We start from the raw sequence: 21,160 nt of genomic DNA, 5'->3' as shown, positions 1-21,160 counted from the left end.
CTGAAGTGTTCCCGTAGAGTTCGGTTCACTTGAGTTCAGATTTCTTTTTTCTTTTTTTTCCCACAAGTGTTGCTGTTATCATCTGCCGGGGGAAATGCCACCATTGTCTGAGGTAACAATGAGCAACGGGGAGGAAACAAAAGAGCCAGAGGAAAAGAGCTTTGGTAGAAAGTATGAGACAGTTGTGTCAAATATCGCTCAATAATGTAGATATGCTGCGTGGTTTTCTAAATCACCTTTAAGAGTGAACTAAAATGTCTCTTAAAGATGATAATGATATATAGAGTGAGAGTTGAAGTTTCGTATTTTTAAATCTTTTATTATTTATTTGCTCTTTTATTATTTATTTGCTCAGTTAAGCCATATACGATTAAAATAACAGAAAGCAGATAAAAACAAATCATATAAACATAAAATAGTGATCATAATCACACTTTGAGTACAAGATGCACATATGAAGATACAGAATTAAACATTAAAAGCGATTCTGAAAAGATTGGTTTTAGAGAAGTTGAAAAAAACAAGAAATTTAGAGCAATACAAATTCACTTGTTATTCACTTGCAGAAAAAAAACGACCATACTGAAATATGTTAATTTTAAACATCATCACTCTGTTTTTCTATGTTGTCATTCCATAGCTGATTACTAATTCCGTCTGGTCCGTACACAGAGTACACTATAGTGCAAATCTGCCTATAGTGGAGGGAGAGACCCCCTTCCTCGCTCTCTCGCTGAGGGTTTTCACAGTTTTTTAACCCTTAATTTAATATTTTTCATGTCTATCAAAGATTTAAGGGTAAACAGTCTCATATGTTGCTAATACAAGTGTTGCATTATTCATCTTTCTTTACAAGTTCCCTCGCTATGACCCACTTGGTGCAAATGTTCCTCAGCTATATGCCCAATTACAAATTTGTATAAGCACCAAATATATATATATGGCCTCTGTGGAATCTAAATTATAGAGGTCTGTCAGAGCAATAGAGAACTTGCAGTACATGCAGTACCATTTTAAGGCTTTTCCTGAGTAGAAGAGGTTTCCTTGACATGGTTGGTGAACATTACAAGCATCCCTCATTAAAGCTGGGGATTACAACTGGCTGCAATCCTTTACTACAAGTAGGCCACATTTTCAAGAAATGGTAATGACGCCAATTAGCCGTTTAGCTATTAATTACACTCAGATGCTCTCACACACTCGCATGCAGAAAAGTATGTGGGGGCCCGCATTAACTGAGAGTGTGTTGCAAACAAATTGCTTCGCAGTGCGTTGTGTGAAACAGCAGAAGACGTTCAGCGATTAAAGAGGCATTTGTCACAGTAAGGTCACAGGTTTGACCACTTGAGCAGACAAATGTTGTTTAAATCGGTCTTTAGGAAGTCGCATTGCCTCCAGGGAGCTGTCCAGACAAAATGTTTAAGATGTAGAGAATGAATGTAGCTGAGTGGGCAGCGAAAGGACAGAAGCAAACAAATTGCGGCATTCATATTATGAGTAATAAGCAGCCCTCTCCTTCCACCCCAGTTGTAAGTAATTCACTTGAAGTACGGTGACTAATTCTTATGAAATAGTATCCATCACTGTACGGATCTCACATTGCCCCGCAGTGTGTGTAATGCAACTGTTCTGCATGATAATGAGCGAGGCCTTGGATCACACACTGCAAAGTCAATATCCAATGTTGACAAACTTAATAACATCAAGAAGTTTGACTGTATGTGGGGAGTTTTTGAGGCGTGGCTGTGGCTGAGGGGGTAGAGCGGTCGTCCTCCGACCAGACGGTTAGCGGTTTGATCCCAGTCGTCCCCAATCCGCATGTCTTTGACTTCAATTTTATTTTTTATTAAGTGGACTGTTCCCTGCAAATACCTTAGGTTTGAAGTATGCCAACTGTGCTATTAATAGATAGCTGCTTTGACTATGTGTTTAAAATGCTTCAGCCGCTTGTAAAAATCTGACGCTGTGACACCTTCCTTTCACTCAAATGTGAGAATATTTTAAAACCCTTTTCAAAACATGTGGAGGATGTTAAAAATTAAAAAATTGTTATGAGCTAAGATAAACTGCAGGATTTAATTAAAAAGAAGGTATGTTTCCCTCAGTGGAGGCAAAAAAACAAAAAACTGTTTTCTAGAGAAAGAATGAAAAACTTCTAAACCAACAAAAAGTTCAAACATCCTATACTCTCAGAAGAGCTTCATGATAAAATACTTAACGATGTTATTGCCAATCTCTGTAGTTGTTATGAACTGCTGGATGTTGCCAGGAAACAACTGCGTTTTCCATAGCAGCAATATGCAAAATATGAAGCATCAGTGATATACTGTAACAGTGTAAGACAATAAAAACTCAGCCCACAGGCACAAACACTCAATCTAATTAAAGAGTAAATTGTAAATAAATTAAAGTAGAAGAATTGGCAGCATCGCTGTGAACGGTGCCAGCAGGCACATGGAGCAGAACTGGGACAGCAACCAGATGGAGCCTAACCTCCAGAGAAAGCTGCGGGTCCCTGCTAGCTGCAGTGACACCTGTAACATGGGCGCTAAAACAAAAAGGTCAGCAGCATCCATCCATAGTTCTCCCGTTCTCTGAGGAAATCGTGTGGGATGAGCTTGAAAACAATAACACGGGCGGATGACTTCCCTGAGGCGGTTGTTGGGGTCGTTACTCCCTCTGGGGCTTTGAACTGGAGCACTCTCCATAGTCAGCGACTTATGGTAGAATGGTGGCTTGATGATGCAAATAGGCCCTGTGGTACCGGGATGCTGCCGTTGCTAATATTGTTCGCCAAGGGCACCGTGTCACTCAGACTGTTCAGACTGTAGAGACATGGGGAGATAATACTTAGAGCCATTTCCTATGAAATATATCTAAAGCTCGCAGTATGGAAACATGGTGAACCAGCTACATCCAAACAAAAATAATATATGATTTCTGAATATATCATACATTTCCAAAATGACTTAAAATGTTACTTGGGGGCACTTTTATAAAAAAAAACGTTGAGTAGACAATGAAGGTTCTTTAATACCCACATGTGTGAACCTAGAATTCAAGTCTTAAAAGCTCATCGGTTAAGGTCAAAAGGTCATGTGAGTCATTCGGTTCATCTTTCAATCACCTGTCATACATTGAGCTGCACTAGTTGTGTCAACGTGGGACGGCTCTTTGCCCTCTGGTTAACCCGTAGAGCTGGTAGAGTGGAAATATATAACATGACAGCTCACGTTAAACAGGACAGCGGCACCGTTCAGCTATCGACTCCCGACAAGATCAGGGGGAGAGAGAAGAGAGAGCCGTGAAGAAATGACTGAGTTAAACAAGGTAGAAAAACATTTAGACAAATTTGTCTCAAAATGATTGAGTAACTGTGTGATAACCTACACCCAGGCACGAAGGAATAAAAGAAAATGACTCACACAGCGCATTCAAAGTGTTGACAGATTTTCTGTTATTACAATCCAAATCAGCCAATGATTGCTAAAAGCATGAGCAGCTTCAAGGGCTGGCTGGAAGTCTTATCTCTGGTATAGTTGTGATTATGAAATTGAAGTCCTGATTATACGGCACTCAAAGTATTATTCTAATTTTTGGACTCTCTCTTTGCTAAGAGTGGCTCTGAAAAAACACTTTCAGAAGCCTTTCCGACAAACCTCCAAAATTATAATTTTGTGTGATATTCTTTGGGTCATTGTTTAAATAAACGGTCTTATTCAATTTTCCAATGGTTGAAGGAAAGGTACTTTGATGTAAGACTCTGTGCTGAACATCAAGCTTTTATGTCTGCCTCAGTAACTGGAATACATTAAGTGCTAGACCAGTCTGTGTTAGATTATATCAGTGTTTGAGTAAGCAGAATTTGTCCGTGATCAAGGGTTACTGTACAATGTCGGATCTGAACATGATTTGACATAACTGCATTGTACCATATATATATATATATATATTTAAACTATTAAGTGCCTTCTTAAGGTAACCCTACTTTACCGATGTCACGATTTAAGTGGGTGGAAGAATACATTTTTTATATACGAGATAGAGGAATGCACAGCATACAAAGCAACATATTGAAAATACAAATTTAACTATTGTGGAAATGAAAAGCGAACACAGTCTTGTGTATGTATTAGACTCAAAGACTGTGTGTGTGTGTGTGTGTGTGTGTGTGTGTGTGTGTGTGTGTGGAGGTATTTGTGTTTTTCAGGAACATATAGTATGTATGATTTGTTCCTACCCAGGGTCACTTTACCTTGAGGGGATGCTTGTATTTAATTTTTTTTCTTTTTTTTCCCAGGCTCATACTCTACTTAAGCTCTGAACCAATTTAACACATAGTAGAGAACGTGGAGAGAAGCTTGACAGAGTCCCTCAAATCCCCCGTCTGCACCGTATTGGGGGCATAGTGAGAGAAATGAGAGGAGAAATATAGAGGAGAGAGAAGTGGTCGAAGAGAGGAGTGACAATGGGTTGCAGGGGAAAGAAACAGAGACGGAAAGAGAGAGAGAGCGAGAGAGAGAGAGAGAGAGAGTTTTTGTATTGTATAAAAGGTAAAGTATACCACTAGGTATGATTCCCCTTATGGAAAGTAAATCCATTACCTGATTGTTGTCAAAAATGCTAATGCACGAACAGAAGTTAACAGTCTCACTTGCTTGTAATTGAATCCCAGCTTTGAGTGAAGTTTTCAAAGTTGTGTCCAGAAGCACCATTGGCAGCCATTTGTAATACCCCTTTTATGCAGCCATTAAACTGATGAGCAAATTGTGAAATGAAGGGGATAGGCCAAATTAAATCATTTGTCACATACTAATTTCTCAGTGTTTCCGAGGCATTTGCCAACAGCTTTTAAAAAAAAGCGGTGTCATGAACAGTGATGACAGCAGACCGCACAGATGAACCGCTCCCGAAATGATGCAGTGCCACCTGTTAATTCCAAAAGAGATAAGAAGGAATGCTGAACACATGTCAACATTAGGGATCTGTTATTGAGCTCAACAACAATGAAACAGAAAGAGAAAATGCAGGAATTGAATTCTAAATGGAACCGTAATTTCAATTTATTCATTCATATCTCACATTTCAATTATCAATAAAGCGCCAGTCCGTAGAAAACGGGAGTCAAAAGCTGAAGCCGTGCAGCCGATCCAAGAGGCCCATTGTGGTGCCACGGAGTGCGGCTCACGGCTGAAAAGGCAAAGTGATAGGCAATGCCAGTGTTGTGACAAGCATGTCAAAATCTCTTAGGCATGAATAAACATTCTCTTTCAGAAGAGATTATTTTGTTTTGTCATGACAGAAGTGGTGCGTGTTCATTCCTCTGTGTGTGTGTGTGTGTGTGTGTGTGTGTGTGTGTGTGTGTGTGTGTGTGTGTGTGAGCGTACATCCGTGTGTTTAACTTGCTGTGCTTGTATGTGTGCAGAGACCAGGAAAAAGGATGAGTAGGCAGTCTATGTTTGTGCGGCGAAGAATTAAAGAACACAAAAAAGCAGAGTGTGCAATAAGAGAAGAGAGGAAAGTGACTGGGATATAAATGTGGATCAGGACAAGACAATCTAAAAGCCTCTGCAATTTCATAAAACATTGAATTTGAAATGTCTTTGAAAGGTGCTAATGCAAACAAAAAAGTCATAATAACACCTTCAATACTGAGAAAAGAAGCACATAAAAAAGACCAACCAACTGTAATCATCTGTAATTTGTTCCTTAATTCAAAAGATGACGAGGAATGGAAATTAAGATTTGATTCTGTTTTCTTTCATCCGCTGTAATTTGGGTTAATTCTTATCCTTAATGGTGCGATACCCCATCAGCCAAACATCAGCCAAACATCCCTAAAAGATAAAATAATAATGCTTTGGATTTTCATGTTCTTTGTGCAGATATTTAAATGTCATATTTAATACAAGAAAATAACAGAAAACAATTATGCATTTGTCTGTGTTCATCATCCAACAAAGCATTAATGAAGGTCGAACTGCTGACATAACGAAAACAGCTGATCATTTTCTGCAATTTAACGTTGTTAACTGTTCTTCTTACCAGAAAGTAATCGTAATATTTTAAAATGATGATATTGTGTTAATCCTACACATATGATGATATATATGTAAATCAATCCAGTGCCTCTTAAAGACGTTTCTGGTTCACACACAAACACAATGGGTATTTTTATTCGTTAAAATAATTATTTATATGTGCTGACAGAAGAACTCTCTGTTTTTTTGTTTTTTCAAACTTTCTACAGATGTTGTGATAATATTGTGACTTGTTTTGGCCGCAGTAATCTGATACCGCGACGCCCCTAAGGAGATCCTAGGCTACGAGCTGGTGTAAATAGGTGAACTCGCTGTCTCTCACCAAGGTCTGACTAAAGTCGATGGTGCTGAATGTACCGCAGAAGCCACAGGATATAGTCAGCTATAGATTCTCAATGACAGCCAGCTGTCAGCGTGGTGTCAGGCCCTTTGAAGCTGCACTACTACACAAATCTTATTACCTTTGGGGCTCGGATACAGAAGTTTGCCCAGATTTGACATCTTGCTGCCATTTACTGCTGCCAACAAGAGAAGCGGCTTTACTAATTTATTTTCACCAACTGATGTTGGGGAAAGATTCCTCTGCAGCACTATGGCGTGATAAGTACAGCACATGAAACAGGAAGCCTTTTCTTTGTGTGTGTGGGGTTTATTAAAAAGTAAAGAACTGAGGAATGAATAATTTCCAAAGTTGTATTACTGAAGTTATATGTTGCTTAAATTATTCCGGGAAAAAGAAAAACTTTTCTCAAACAAAAACCAAAGAATTAACATAAACCATCAATTGCTAGTCTATCTTACTAATGGTGGGACATGATTCAGAAAATATGTCCCAGTTCAATGTGCTTGAATACCACACCAGGTGTAGCCGTATCCGTGGCGTATCGGAAAGCACCGTACGTTTTGGTGCAGTATCCTTGACTATGTCCCACTACCACAGCGGACATCGGTGACCAAAGAGAGCGTTTGGTTTTCATATAAGGGAGAGTGATGTTTACGAGGCGGGGGACCAGAGCAGGACCAGGGGACATCTCTATCTGGGACAGGGCATCCATTTCACATGGCAAATACTTCCACCATAATGAATCTGTGGGGAGGAAATCAGCTTAATGAGGTAAGACCCACGTGACCGCTGAGGAGAGAAAATGAGGAGGAAAAAAAAACACACACAAAAAAGAAGGATGGGGACGGGTGGACTGCTCGTTAATAAGCCCACTGTAACAAATAAAGGGCTGTCAGGGGAGGCCTGCAGGGTGTTAGGTGTGTGTGTTTATGTGTGTGTGTGTGTGGAGACGTGTCACACCTGGTAACCCGAGCCGGCATTAGTCCTTATTAACCTACCAGAGAGTTGGACAGCAACTTCTGGTTTCAACGGTGCGACCTGGACAACTTTTAAATGAAGCTATGTTGGTTATTTTGTTTTAAGGCAAATCCCATTCTTTACGGCATTATTTTTTTTGTGTCATCTGGATGGAACTGGTTTTGTTCTCACACGTGACACGGATTCAGGCAGGAAATTAGCCTGAACAATGACATGGAGGAGAGGGAATGTAACACAGGACAGTTTAACTCCCAATAACTCTTCCATGGACATTCTTATTTGGGTGTGCAAAGACTGAGACTAACCCAGAAACCACATTTTGAAAATAATCCCGCAAAATGGTTCCCGCTACAAGCTCAGACGCCACTAACCTATTTTAAAACCTATAATCATTGTCGAACATTTCAGAGCATGAAAGCTGCAAAAGAACAGTCAAGTGCTTATGCACACGCGCCATGTGGTAAAAGAGCATGACGCTAGAAGTTGAGAACAGCTGCTGTTGCAACTTACATCTGCAAAAGACACGGAGCACATTAGATCATCTAGAAAAGCTTTAAGAAATGAGTAATATGTCTTAAGACTTCGGTCGTACTGTACAGCCCTGAAACTGTTGAGTTCATTTGTAAGCAATTATAAAAACATATGTGATATAAAGCTGAATGGTGTTGTTTCGTAAAGTGCAGCTAAATTAATCAGGGTTGTTTTCAACTAATTGAGTCCACTAAACACTTTAATCACAAACACACAACAAATATGGTTATTTTACATTAAAAAAAGGTAATGAATGGTGAACAAGCAGAACACTGGGGAGTTGAGGTTCCCGTAAATATCTGTTTTTAAGTATGTAAAAGGTAAATAAAATATATAAATTGACTGGATGTTTTTAATATGACTGTCAATATCTTCAAAGATAGAATAAGGGCGGGCCTCTGTACCAGAATCAAGAAACAATACTGATACAATTTTCATAGAAGTGTTGGATGGATTGTGTGAATACCACCAGACGCCACCTCTTCATTTCCCATATGATACAAATACTGGAATCCCAACCGACTGTAAACACTCAATACTGCAAGCAGACAAAAAGCTGCAGGGCTGAATATCACACCACAGTTGATCTTCCTTATGAGAGCCACGTGTTTGCATGACCAAGTTAAAAGGCCTCAGTGACAGAAGGGGGCAGCGGGTTAGCAAGCAAAAAGATGGACGGCAGAGGCAGAGCGCTATCATGGGCCGAGAGAGAGAGAGAGAGAGAGAGAGAGAGAGAGAGAGAGAGAGAGAGAGAGAGAGAGAGAGAGAGAGAGACACAAGCGAGGTAGCTTCAAGGACTAATGCAATAACCACGACTGCCCTCGATTCAAATTCTCCAAAGGAGCCGTGAAGATAAAGATTAATCGTGACGGTTGAGGCAGCTCGAGGAGTCAGACACTTGACAAACTTGGAAAGTTGATGGATGGGTTTAAAGGAGCGATGGGGGGAGGCAAATGGAAACGGAATTCACCGAGATCATGGTTCCTGGCATATTCGTGGTAATTTGGCTCATCGGCAATTTGTCGGCTGTTTAAGTCTGAGGTAATTAACATCAATAATACACGCAAAACATATTTTGGCTCAACTTGTCACAATTAAGGAAGATCCCCCCCATTATTATAAGGCAAAAAGGTTGGGGATAAAGGGCCTAATAGATGGATGACCAGATGGACACACGGGTGGATCGGCGCCCTGCTCCAAATTAAAGCACAGCTCAGTGGAGAGAATCACTTCTGCTTTCTCTCTGACGAATGGCAACACATCAAGTGTCAGATCCGGGAGTAAACAGGAGTAACATCCAAGTTTCACCAGTCCCACATCCCTAACGAAGTGGTCATCGCGGAGGGGGATGTATTAAATAACCCCCCTGCTGAGAAGCCTTACATGACCCGGTGGAAGCAGATGTCTCTTTGAACTGCCCTAGCTGGGAGTGTCTCGCTCATCAGGAAGATGAAAGTGATCAATCAATTGCGTTAGTTCTTGTTCAAATGGTTTTAAAAAAAGAAGAGATCAAAATCAAAGCCAGGGTCAGAAGTGGTGCGACTCGCAGCCCAGTGCTCAGCATAGAGAGTGGGATGTTAATTTCACAAATTAGCTTGAGTGATTGGTTTTGGACTTTCACACTACGTTCACACTGCAAGCCTTGGCGCTTAATTCTGATTATTTTCTAGATTTTTATAAAGTAGCTGTTCACATAACTTTTAAAAATGTGGCCTGGATCAGACTCCAATGTGAACGGGTCACGGCCCCTGATGTGACCCGCATGCGCAGTAGAACAACAAGACGTCACGCTCAGCACCGCTGTGTGTTTCAAAAATTCTGATCTGTATCTGATTTAGAAGCACATGTGAAAGTGGCCCCAATCTGATTTAAAAACATCAGTTTCCATGTGATTTGTTCTGTTCACATTGTCAATAAACAATCAGATCTGGGTCACATAGGGGGGAAACCATCTGATTGGGGCCACTTGAGCCCGCTACTCAACTTCTCAGAGAAAACAAACATATACATTTACCATCAACTCAAATGAAATGAAAATGTGGACGTCCTCATTGAAAATGTCATTATTTACTCGTGAATGTGGCATTTAGCACGTTTCTTACGGTTATTTGTAAGACACATGGATTACAGTTCCAGCTAAACAGACTGTGTTTAAAATACAAAGACACCATTGACAAGGCAGGACAAAAAACAGGCCCATCCAGAGCTTTACAGTCATCCTCTTTGGCTGAAAAGACCGTAGCTGCTTTGCATAAAAGAGAGTCGTCAGTGCCGCTTGTCACAAACCACAAAGCCCCTGACAACCATTTTAGACTCCACCAGTGCTATCAGGTCAGAGGCAGGCTACAGCCTCCTTCCAAGAAGGATATATGAGCTCACACAGATAAGTGGTAGATTCCTTTACCTCTGTGGATTGAACAATTAAACCGCCTCCCTTGTCCCCCCCCCACTGCCTGAGGAATAAAATGAAGTACAAATTTAATTAGAATCATAAAACCAAATAAAAAGTTGTTTTTTCTTCTTTGCAGCTCATACAAAACAACTGATGTGTGTGTGCGTGTGTGTGTACACAAACAGAGTCACACATGAGCTTTACAGAACTATGCATAATGTATGAGAAAGATTGCCGGCCTTTGTCATAGACACAAAATACTCAACTACATAGCTACTGCATGAATCTTTATTAAAAAAAAATACACATTTCTGCTTGTATGAGCAAACACTATGGTTAAGACGGATGACGGCAAAGTGAGTGGTGCACTTGTCCAATCAGGCACATGGAGATATATTGTGCCGTTTATCTGAAAGTCTACTTATCTCCAGGAAACGATTTGCAAATTGTGGTGTAAATAACCAAGATTGAAGAATTTGAGGGAAGTGTGACAGAAATGCAATTTTACAGCCTTGGGGAAGCAGCGTAAAAAGAAAAGTCGCCTCTTAGCTTTAAAGAAATTCAGTCAGATGTCCGGAGTGACCCACTAGTGGAACAGGGATAGAGATAGTTGTAAATGTGACTCAAAGCTGTAAGAATAAACAGAACCTTAAATCAGCTCTGTAAGTGGGAGCGGGTGATCGGAGGTCAGCACAAACAAGAAGTGGTTCCCTTTTCCTTTTGGCACGGTGGAGAGTTTTGAACCGGCTGTGCACAGTGAATCACAATAATCCAGATATGATGAGACGAAATGCCTGCATAAGCACTTACCAAATTTGACACTGTGACTTTAGCCAGAGCCCTGAGCTGAGGGAAATTGGCTTTCACAGCACAGCATTTAGGTTTATCAAATTTTGAAAGCAAAATTACCAAAATAAAAATAAGAAATAAGGAAAAAAAAGTTTTGGGCCGTGTGGCTTAATGCACAGCTTCAGGGACCTGAGGGATCTACTTTCGTCTGCGAGAGTCAGGGTCTCAGACTGAGTTTAAGAACTTTTTCCAACCAAACATTTAATCTCGAGGCTCCCAAAAACATATAATCAAAAACAAGAAAGAAATAAATTAGATGTGTTCGAATGGAGGGAGAAAATGTAGTTCTATCAACTCTTTATTCAATTTGTTTCAAAGTGAAACACAACACTGCGAGGGAACAACAATATACAGCTCCCCTAGCTTGTCTATACAATATTGTTGTGTGTATCTGATGTGGCAGATGGATTTTCTAGTATTTTAGTACTTTAGAGTTATGTGATGATAATAGATGTGGATATTGGAAGACCTGCTAAATACTGTCACTAAACTCCATTAATAAGAAAACAAGGTGGCTTACTCTGCAGGGGCCCAATGCAAAGGGCAGAATACACAGGCCAACGGAGATTGTTCAATGTCGTACTTTGCATTCTATTGGTTGCAGAACTTGGTCAGCTCATGAAAATAGAAACGCAAGAAAATAAATCTGAGAGCACACACTTCCTAAGTGCACAGAGGCAACCCAAACACGAGGAGAGGGACTCAAACTGCAGCACAGAACATTCGTGCAGCAACATTATATCTGAGCGGAGCAGGGAAATTTGCACCTGAGCAGGAACAATTTTAAGAGAGGAGGCTGTATGTGAAGTGAAGATATGAATGTTCTACAAAATGAAGTACACCACTGTTGCATAAATATAGGGGGAGGACAATTAGGTGCTTTTCTTTCTATTTTAACATCCACACCCTCAGGGAGAATAAACAACATTTAATACAAGTCTGACCTGGAAAACAAAATTTAAAGAGACGGAGATGCCAGCAGAAGGTACAGTCTACGTATAACATTAAAAATAATGAGTGTGTGCCTGTGTGTAACTGTGTATGTGTGTGTGTGTGTGTGTGCTTGCTCTAGTTACCTTTAAATCGAAGTCGTGATGAAGCGACTGAGCTGTTTGTTGGATAGTAACTGTGACTGTTCATGCTGAGAGCGCACTTTCGCTAATGAGTGATAGCCATGGAGTGAGCTGTCTAATGATTTACCATAAGAGAACTGGTGATCCACAGTAACCCAGTGGTGATTTGTGAGAGCCAGGATATTGATGTAGTAGAGGCAGCACAGGGGGAGAAGTGTTTTGGGGTCAGACTGTGTATGTGCACATAATGCGTTTACAAGTTTACTATTAATATGGTAAAAATGCTTAAGGCACAGATGTTCAAACACTGGATGGAATTATCAGCACGGCGAGCCTGCAGGTGACACGCGCAGAACAAATGCCAGCGTCAGTGCTTAGCGTTGTTGTTTCCCAGAAAAAGGCCTTGACCCAGAGCCACAGCCTGCGGAGCCCCACTACAAAACCGTTCCATTCTCTCATCTCACCTGAATATGCGGCTGACAGAAACAGCATGATTTCCACCATGATTGATGTGTGGGACTCGAGCCTGACAGGTGGCAGCGTGTTACAAAACAATTCGCTTTGTCTGTACAACTCCATTATTGTTTAAACGTCTCGACATCAAGCTGCAGTCGAAACCCCGCTGCAGCCTTGGAATAGCTCAAAACTCTGCCCCGCAGGTATCGCACAATCGTCTGAGGGCAATTTCCTCTCATAACAGTGTTAACCTGCACCATTCTCAGGGACGCGGGCGAGATATCAGAGGCATGCAGCCGCTGTGCAGCAGCACTCTGTTCCTGTCGTGGCATAGCAACAGCAACAGTGTTTTAGAAACTTAATGATGTTTACTTACTCCAGGGCTTTCTCCTTATATCTAACTCAGTAATTCAACAATTCTTAACATCCACGGTTTATTTAAGACTTTGATTCATACCTTGTTTTGTTTTTGTGTGTTTGTGTTTGTGTTTTTGTACCAACCACAGACTGTATATATTAAGATAGATGAATAGTCTCCACTTCCTCCCACTATCCAGACATGAAGCCAATCTGTGCCAGATTCTGTGCAGTAGTAATCGGGGGACGGAGAATACATGATACATGCACTTGACCTATCGCGAGCCAATCATGACGTTTCACCCCAATTTAGCATCAAAAAACGTGTTAAAACCAAACCAAATTAAAATGATTGAAATTTTATTTTAATAACAAAAGTTATTTGACGTGTACTTTGACTTTTTTATTTGGTCAATGTCCCATCCGCGAACATGGAGAAAGATGGGATTCATGCCAGCCACCAGGTGACCATCAACACACTTTGGCTTCACTTCTGGCGAGCTGTCATGGCGTCCGTTTTTACACAGTCAATGGTTTCAACATAGCTGACTTGAATCTGTTATCTCAATAAATTACTATCAATCTTCAATCTAAGATATGATGGTTCAATCAATTGTGTCAATTGATACATATGTGTCTGTGTAATATCTACAAAATAAACATTTTGGTTAACTTTAAATAGAATAATAATTTCTTCATTTACATGTGTTAAAGTGTAAACTCGGCAATGGGGCATGAATTTAGTAAAGTAATGAGAAATAAACAGGCTGGGGTTGAGGTACAGACTTTCAGAATTATTACAACCCTTAATAATTCTGTATTAATGGAGTAATGTGATTTTTCAGGTTAGTATCAAATAAATATGCCTGTCAGAGTATTCATATAATAAATAGTATTATTTGCAACTGCTAAGATTGAAGTTGATGTCATACACCATTAAAGGCACAATGTATACGGTACAACTACAGTGAACCAACAAACGTCAGCAGGTACATTTTGCCTCTTTACTAGGTCAACTTCAGCAAGAACATTTGCAAGCCAAAAAAGTAAAAAGATGATTTTCCCTGAAGTACAACCAACACGCAAAGCTTTCAAAAAGTTTGAGTCATACCACAGCAGCAAAACTCACCAAACACCTGGTGCAATACCAAGAATATACCCACTTCTTCTGTGTAAGTTATCAGCCTCAACTACAATAAAGTATCTCAATAAATCTGACTTTTAAAATTGCCACTGTTGATTTGAAATAACTTGTTGAACTGCATACAGTCAGTGTGTAGCAGCCCTGTGCAGTGCATCAGTGTAGTGGTAAAGAAGTTGTACCTTTGAAGAAGCAGTCCTTGCTGTGCACCACATAGATGCGTCTCCTCTCGAGGCAGGCGGTGCGGTAAACCTCGCAGTGGTTCTCGAAGAACCTGCCGTCGGAGCCACACACCGGCACAAAGGAGGGTCGGCATTTCTCCTGGCAAACGCACTCGGCGCGGCCGGTCTCCGCCATCAGCACGCACTGTCGCCCTCGTCCACAGTAGGTCCTCTGACAGGGGTCCTCGTTTGGGTCGGACAGGGCTGGAATACCAAGAGAAGAGGGTCTATTTAAGAAAGGAGCTTTATCAAATAGGCCAAATTCATACAAGCTAATGATTAAAATTCACTCTTATAAGAGAGAGACGGAAACATCACTTTTCATCCAGTCTTTTTACATCTCTTTATGACTCTGAAACCACAGTATTACATCTGTGCTGTTTCTTATCCACCAGATTCACCCTATCTGGAAATGTAGAAACTGTATCTAGCACGGTGTAGTCAGTGGCAAGAAATGAAAAACAGAAACAGAGAGGAAGGACAATATCAAAACTGACAACAGAATACAAATGAGTCTCCTGAACAGCAACCAGTGGTCCCACATACCACCTTTATTAAAATGTGTCATGGCAGTGAACTATTCCAACTTTCAAAGGGAAATGTCTCAACCCTGTACACAGAGCTCGGCATGTAGAAACAAATATGATGAAACAAATGTGCGACTATTTGTCACTGACAGTTGCTCAGTGCAACTTAGGTTTGTTTGGTGTCCAGTGTTCGACATCAGCCTCAAATGAAACACGTTGTTGGGTTTCAATTCCAGATTCAAGCATCTCAACCGAAACGAATGCTGCATTACATATGAGCAAAATAAAACAAAAGGAAACATACTAATTAAAACAAAGTAACAAGATGAATTATACAGCACCAACCAGAAATAGAAAATGTGCAAACTTGAGCCAACACCTCCAGACTCGATCACAGTTATAAGACGGTGCTAACAAGGAAAATCATTTTTTTTATACAATCTCTACAAATCAAAAAACCAGGTGTGCTTATTAACACTTCTCAGCGCTCGCTCACACGTGTGTGTGTGTGTGTGTGTGTGTGTGTGTGTGTGTGTGTGTGCACATCTGTACACAAACACTCAAGAACATGCATATGCATACCTGAGTGTGTCTGTGCACTCAAAACACAAGCAGAACTCACATCCTCTGCCTCACCTACCTTAGCCCCCCCTCAGCACAGACACACACACACACACACACACACACACACACACACACACACACACACACACACACACACACACACACACACACACACACACACACACATGTTTGTACAGCTTCTTAGTGAGGACACTCATTGGCATAATGCATTCCCTAGCCCCCCAACCTAACCCTTACCATCCAAACTAAATGCCTAACCCTAACCCTAAACCTAATATAAAACTGATTCTAACCCTAAAACCTTCTTAACCCCAAAACAGTCCATTAAAGGTGGGTCACAAAGTGAGGACCGGCCAAAAGGTCCTCACTTTCCCAAGATGTCCTCACTCCATAGGTTGTAGACTCAAACTTGTCCTCACAAAGACAGCTGTACAAGAGCACACACAGACACACAGACACACACAGACACGCACACACACCACTCACCATCTTCATAAAACATTCCAGGCCTACACACACACATATACAAATGCATGCACAAACGCACACTGCTCACGCCAGCATCTCTAACATCACCACTCATTGCCCAGGACACATCACCTCTTCCCCGTGATTTAATCTATTTGCACTTAAAGCAAGTCAAAAATCTGCTGATCCAGCCAGACGCATCACCTTGGATTGATCTTTTCTGACGCCGTGATCTCGACCGGGACCCTCCTCTGTTGTTATGATCTGAGAGCTGGATTTATGGGCCCCGTGTGCTGCGGGGTTATTACAGTGGAAAAGCAAGTGCTTAAAAATGTACAAACAGGGCATTTGGTGCCTCTTAAAGCCATCTGGAAAATGTCAGCGGTAATAAATTTGACAAAGATTACTGAGGAACCACGATCACGTAAAAGCACCATTGATATTAACAAACATGAACAACTCCTACGTGGACCCACTCCAGTTCAGAGTGTTTTGTTCATGTTTTGTGTAAGAATAAATTAAGTAATAAGAAGATAAATTAAAAAATCTAAAGTATACGTAACGTTAATGATTAAATAAGGATAATTTTGTCTTCCTCTAGCTGTAGCAGGACTAGTCTATTTCATTTCCGTAACCCCGGAATTCCCATACAGATAATACACATATCAAAAACTAAAAACATAGACTTTTGGTTGTAAAAGCAGAACTTCGCCCCCATCTGACCCATTTGAGTTTTAGCACAGCTTCTCCTTTTAGAAATTAAAGCATTCTCTCTCTCTCTCTCTCTCTCTCTCTCTCTCTCTCTCTCTCTCTCTCTCTCTCTCTTTTTATTAGCTTTGATGCTAACAAGCTCTGTTATTTGCCATGGAAACCGGGGCAAACACAGAGCAGATAAGTGTTGGCTGCAGAACTACGGGAAACAAATTGTACAATATGGGAATAAACTCCATGTCATGGCAGAGAGGAAACCAACAGTGTAAAAATTGTGAAAAATTTTGATTTGTAAAAGCTAAAAGAAAACGTTCGGGCACACTGCAAAGGCTGTTTCACTATTATGAGGGAAATGAATACACGTCCCGAAAGGACTTAGTGGTCATTGTGTTGCTGCTGTGTTGAGGTTGAGATGCTGAGAAGAGGTCGGCTCTATTATCCCTCTGTGGAATAAGACTAAACACCACACTGGCTTAACTTAAAAAGAGCCCCCCCCCCCAAGGCTTTTACAGTTAAACTGCTGAACACAGAAATTGAATTTGCCGTAATGTGCTGTTGTGGGAGAACAAAAGTCCCTTGATTATGTTAAAGTAACTCCAGGGCTGATGCATAGACACAAGCAAAGTCACACACTCACACTTCACAACAAGCGTATATCAATACACCAGCACCCTCCTACTCACATAGAGGCGTCTGTGTAGATGTAAACATACACACATGGCTAAAACCCAACATCTGTGTATGCAAACACATGCATATCGTCAAATAACACACGCAAATAGTTGGTAAATATATTGTTTACTCAACTAGAATGTCCCTACTTAATTCCCCTTCTATTAATCAAGCTGCACAATGTTGAATAAGGTGAACATAAAGATTTAAGGGGTTCTTTCCTGACCCATCCTGCATCCTTTCACAATCAAAACTAGCAACCAACGGACAGGGTGAAAACATAACCTCCTCGGTGGACATAGCTAGCATGAGGATTACATTATGACATTTTCATAAATCAACAAATTCAAATCAAGTTGAAGTCACTTATCAAGCAAAAAATACCAAATCAATCAGTGTAAAATTAAATTTTTTATAATTTTTGTTATTATTAACGGTGTATTATATACAATCTGACAGGCTTACATTTTTAAACTGGGTGGTGGCGTATAAGACACACTCAATTCCTTTTTATCCAGTTCACTAATTGTTGTGCGTCTCTCGGCGAAGCATCTGTGGGAAATGCAAAATAGCGCGCCTCCCTTGCGACCTTGCAGTTCATGTCAAGGTCGGGGACGATTACAAGATCGTTTGTATTCTCCAAGCGCGAGAGATTAAACGCTTAGCTACAAACATCCTGCGGCGGTTATCCACCGGTGGCCGACTTCCTTCTTCTTCCTCCTCGTGCTCTCCCTCTCATTTCACCGCATCGGTCCCCTTTGCCCTCTCCCCGGTTTTGGTCAGAGAAAAGAGTGCATGCACGGCAGCCACTGAAACCACAGAGACAACAGCGGACACAAAAGTGGCATCTACAATACGCAAGCTGTCTGACATTAAACTAAGCACTTGCACTAGTGTTCATCCTCACTCTGAGTCCTTTGTTTCTCGCTCTCTTGGACCACGTTGGCTGCAGTTGTGGCTTGCTTAAGAGGCTGCAAGTGTCATTTGATAATCCTCGCGGTCTAAGCTGCCGACACAGTGCTTATAAATGGCTCTTATAAGTTCAGGCGCTCTGAGGTGCCGAGACAATGCCAGGCTGACCATCTGGTGTCAAGCCTCGCATCCTGAAACTGTGGTTCTTTTTTTATTTTTCTATTCATTTTTCTGTGCATGTGTATATTCTCTCCGTCTATTGTCTCCTTGTCAATACCAGTCGGTTGCTGAGCTCCGCTGGGCTTCAGGGAAATTGAAACCAGGCATTGTCCGCCATAATCAGAGAATTATTTTCGGACGTGTTTAGCGACACCCTGCCGATAATTGTCGGATTTGTGCCAAAAGTGTTGAAAAGACAATTTTCCCTCGTCCTTCTGACATTTCTTGACAGACAAAGGTGAGTTCACCCCCCCCACCCCCGGGGCTTTCATTTCCTATCACGCAAGCCTAAGTGGATGAGGGCATAACTGGAGGCACAGAGCACCGACTGACTGTCTGCCTTTTCATTTGTCGGGAGAAGCCACAATCTTGTCGGCCTTAACCAGCGCTCGATCATTGCGATGAAGCCATTGGTAATTTGAATCCAGAGCGAGGCATTCGATCTGTTTGCAAGCAATCACATGTGCATTGTGCGGCACACTCGCATGAAGAACACGGCTGACACACACAGACACACACACACACACACACACAGGCAGGCAGTAAGAGATTCGGAATATGTAACTTCATACTGGAAGCAAAGTACTTACGCGCAAACCCGCGCTCTATTAAGCAGCAAAAATAGGGCTCAATATGTTTATACCTGAGGCAAGACTCTCCAGCTCTTTAAAGCCCTTAAACATTTAAAGGCAATCACAACAGACTTTATTTATTTTGCGCGTAATCCAGCGCTACAGAGGGAGCGTTAGTTGTCTCCGACACGTTCTCCTAACAGAGGGACAATGCTGAGCTTCTTACTAATTAGACTGGAAGAACATTTGCCCTGCTGATGTGGGACTCGCCGCCGCCTGCAGCACGACCAGCTCTTAAACCTCTCTGATCCGTGGAAACACACAAGCTGCGGCCACAAATCCTTCAGGATATCAGTATGTGACATTTACAGAAAAGAGAGAGTGAACTTTTTTCTTTTCTTTTTGCCAGCAGAGAGATACTGTCACACGTGGTCCAGCCCCACAAATGTTAGGTTTTTTTTTTTTTCATTCAACTTGTGTAGGTAGAGCTGTGTGGCTCGGCTATGCATCTGTAATGTGCATTTGTGTTTATGCAAGGTCGTTTTGCAGCCCGAGAAACGCTGCGTCACATCTGCTGATGCTACAGATCATTCTATTTGCTCTGAAGCAGATGTAGATAATTAAATTCCAAGACGTGCCGTCAAACACCGTCTACCTTCGCGCCGCACAGCCGGGCAAAGTGCTTCTGACACGCACGCTGAGCTGGAATATCAATGGACAACAGCAACCCCTCGGTGCTAGGTAAGATATGCTGTGGCGTAAATACAGATAAGACGGCGCCGCATTGTACCAGAGGGGATGTTACGGGTTCGGGGCAAACAGAGGGAGAAATCTGGAATACAAATAACATTTTTTTATTAAATGGATATTTGAGGAATCTTCTTTTTTTTTGGTTGCCCTCTCAGAACAAACTCCTTTAAAATGTTCTCCCATGACTGTTTCCAGAGAATCCCTCAAATTAAATCGGTGGTGTTTGATAGAAGAAATTTGACAGTTATATTCGCATAAAATCTGACCTCTACATTCTTTGGTGTGAAATGACATCTATGTGAATGTGATCTGAAAGATGACATCATGAATGACTTGTGATGCATGAAGTGAAGACACTAATTTTGAATGAGAGAGTGAATAGAAAGATGAGTGCAGTTAGAGTTTTTTACTGAAGTGGTTAAAGGCTTTCAACACTACATACTGTATTATTTCATGTTAATACTAACTGACCTAGAGTGGGCCTGAGTTTGTCAGATCAAACAGTTGGTTGAATTGGGTTTGCTTGGAATTCGTGCTGAAACTATACAGCCATTAGGATCACAAGGCAAAAGCAAGCTAAGAAGACCCCTGGTCCAGCTTCCATGTTTAAAGGTGACGTGGATAACAACTAAACGACTGAAACACCAAAAACCAAACAAACCAGTGCGACAGTTAACATGACATCGAAACCTCCTCTCTCCCCGGAGACAGAGACCACTCCAGGGACACTTCTCCACGAAGTAACTTGAGAAGATAATTTAATTAAATATTAACTTACTACCGAAGCCATTTTTCTCCATTAAGAGCTGCAAAGTACCTATTACCTCCGTGACCTCTTTCTTAATGACGGGTTAACCAGTTCCTGCGCGTTCACTATATGTGACTGAGTGGAAGGATTCAGTCAGCTGACTTGAAGAATGGTAGAACTTGATATCTGAATAGAAAGAGAATTCTGCTCACAAACATTATCTGTGGGCTCAAGTCTCACAGACACACGGTCAAATAGAGTATTATTATCATTACTGGGTTTTGGGCAGTTTTCCTAACAAAGGAATTAAAGCAATGCCTATTTAAATACAATTCTTGCATTAACTAGTACCAGAAAACAATCAAATCCTTCTTTTATACAATTTTTTTCACACAGTTAAGAACGAGTACATGTAACAAGCACGTTAAACTAAACCTAGACAATTTTAGCTCTTTGAAACACCACAATCTTTCACTGAATCTTAAGAAACATGCGCGATAGTAAGACTACAGCTGATAAAGGTGTTTGTCGAGTCATTCTTTAACAAGAGCCGACTCTGTTTTCCTCCTGACTTGATGTTTCTGTTACTCTACCCCTCCCCTTCAGAGACTGTG

At 41.2% G+C, this 21,160-nt stretch overlaps 1 protein-coding gene across 2 annotated transcripts in view; it reads right to left on the bottom strand.

The window, feature by feature from the left end:
• fstl4 (follistatin-like 4) overlaps positions 1 to 21,160 on the bottom strand; it is a 201,017-nt gene that overhangs the window by 101,482 nt on the left and 78,375 nt on the right. For both annotated transcript variants that reach the window (XM_034606575.1, XM_034606574.1), the window contains exon 4: positions 14,344 to 14,586. In XM_034606575.1, the coding sequence (XP_034462466.1) occupies positions 14,344 to 14,586 (243 nt within the window). The remainder of the gene's footprint in view (positions 1 to 14,343; positions 14,587 to 21,160) is intronic.

The sequence above is a fragment of the Hippoglossus hippoglossus genome, chromosome 14 (assembly GCF_009819705.1).
Source record: "Hippoglossus hippoglossus isolate fHipHip1 chromosome 14, fHipHip1.pri, whole genome shotgun sequence".
Classification (NCBI taxonomy): domain Eukaryota; kingdom Metazoa; phylum Chordata; class Actinopteri; order Pleuronectiformes; family Pleuronectidae; genus Hippoglossus; species Hippoglossus hippoglossus.
The sequence above is the reverse complement of the archived record's forward strand: the minus strand, read 5'-3'. Positions and strand labels throughout refer to the sequence as shown.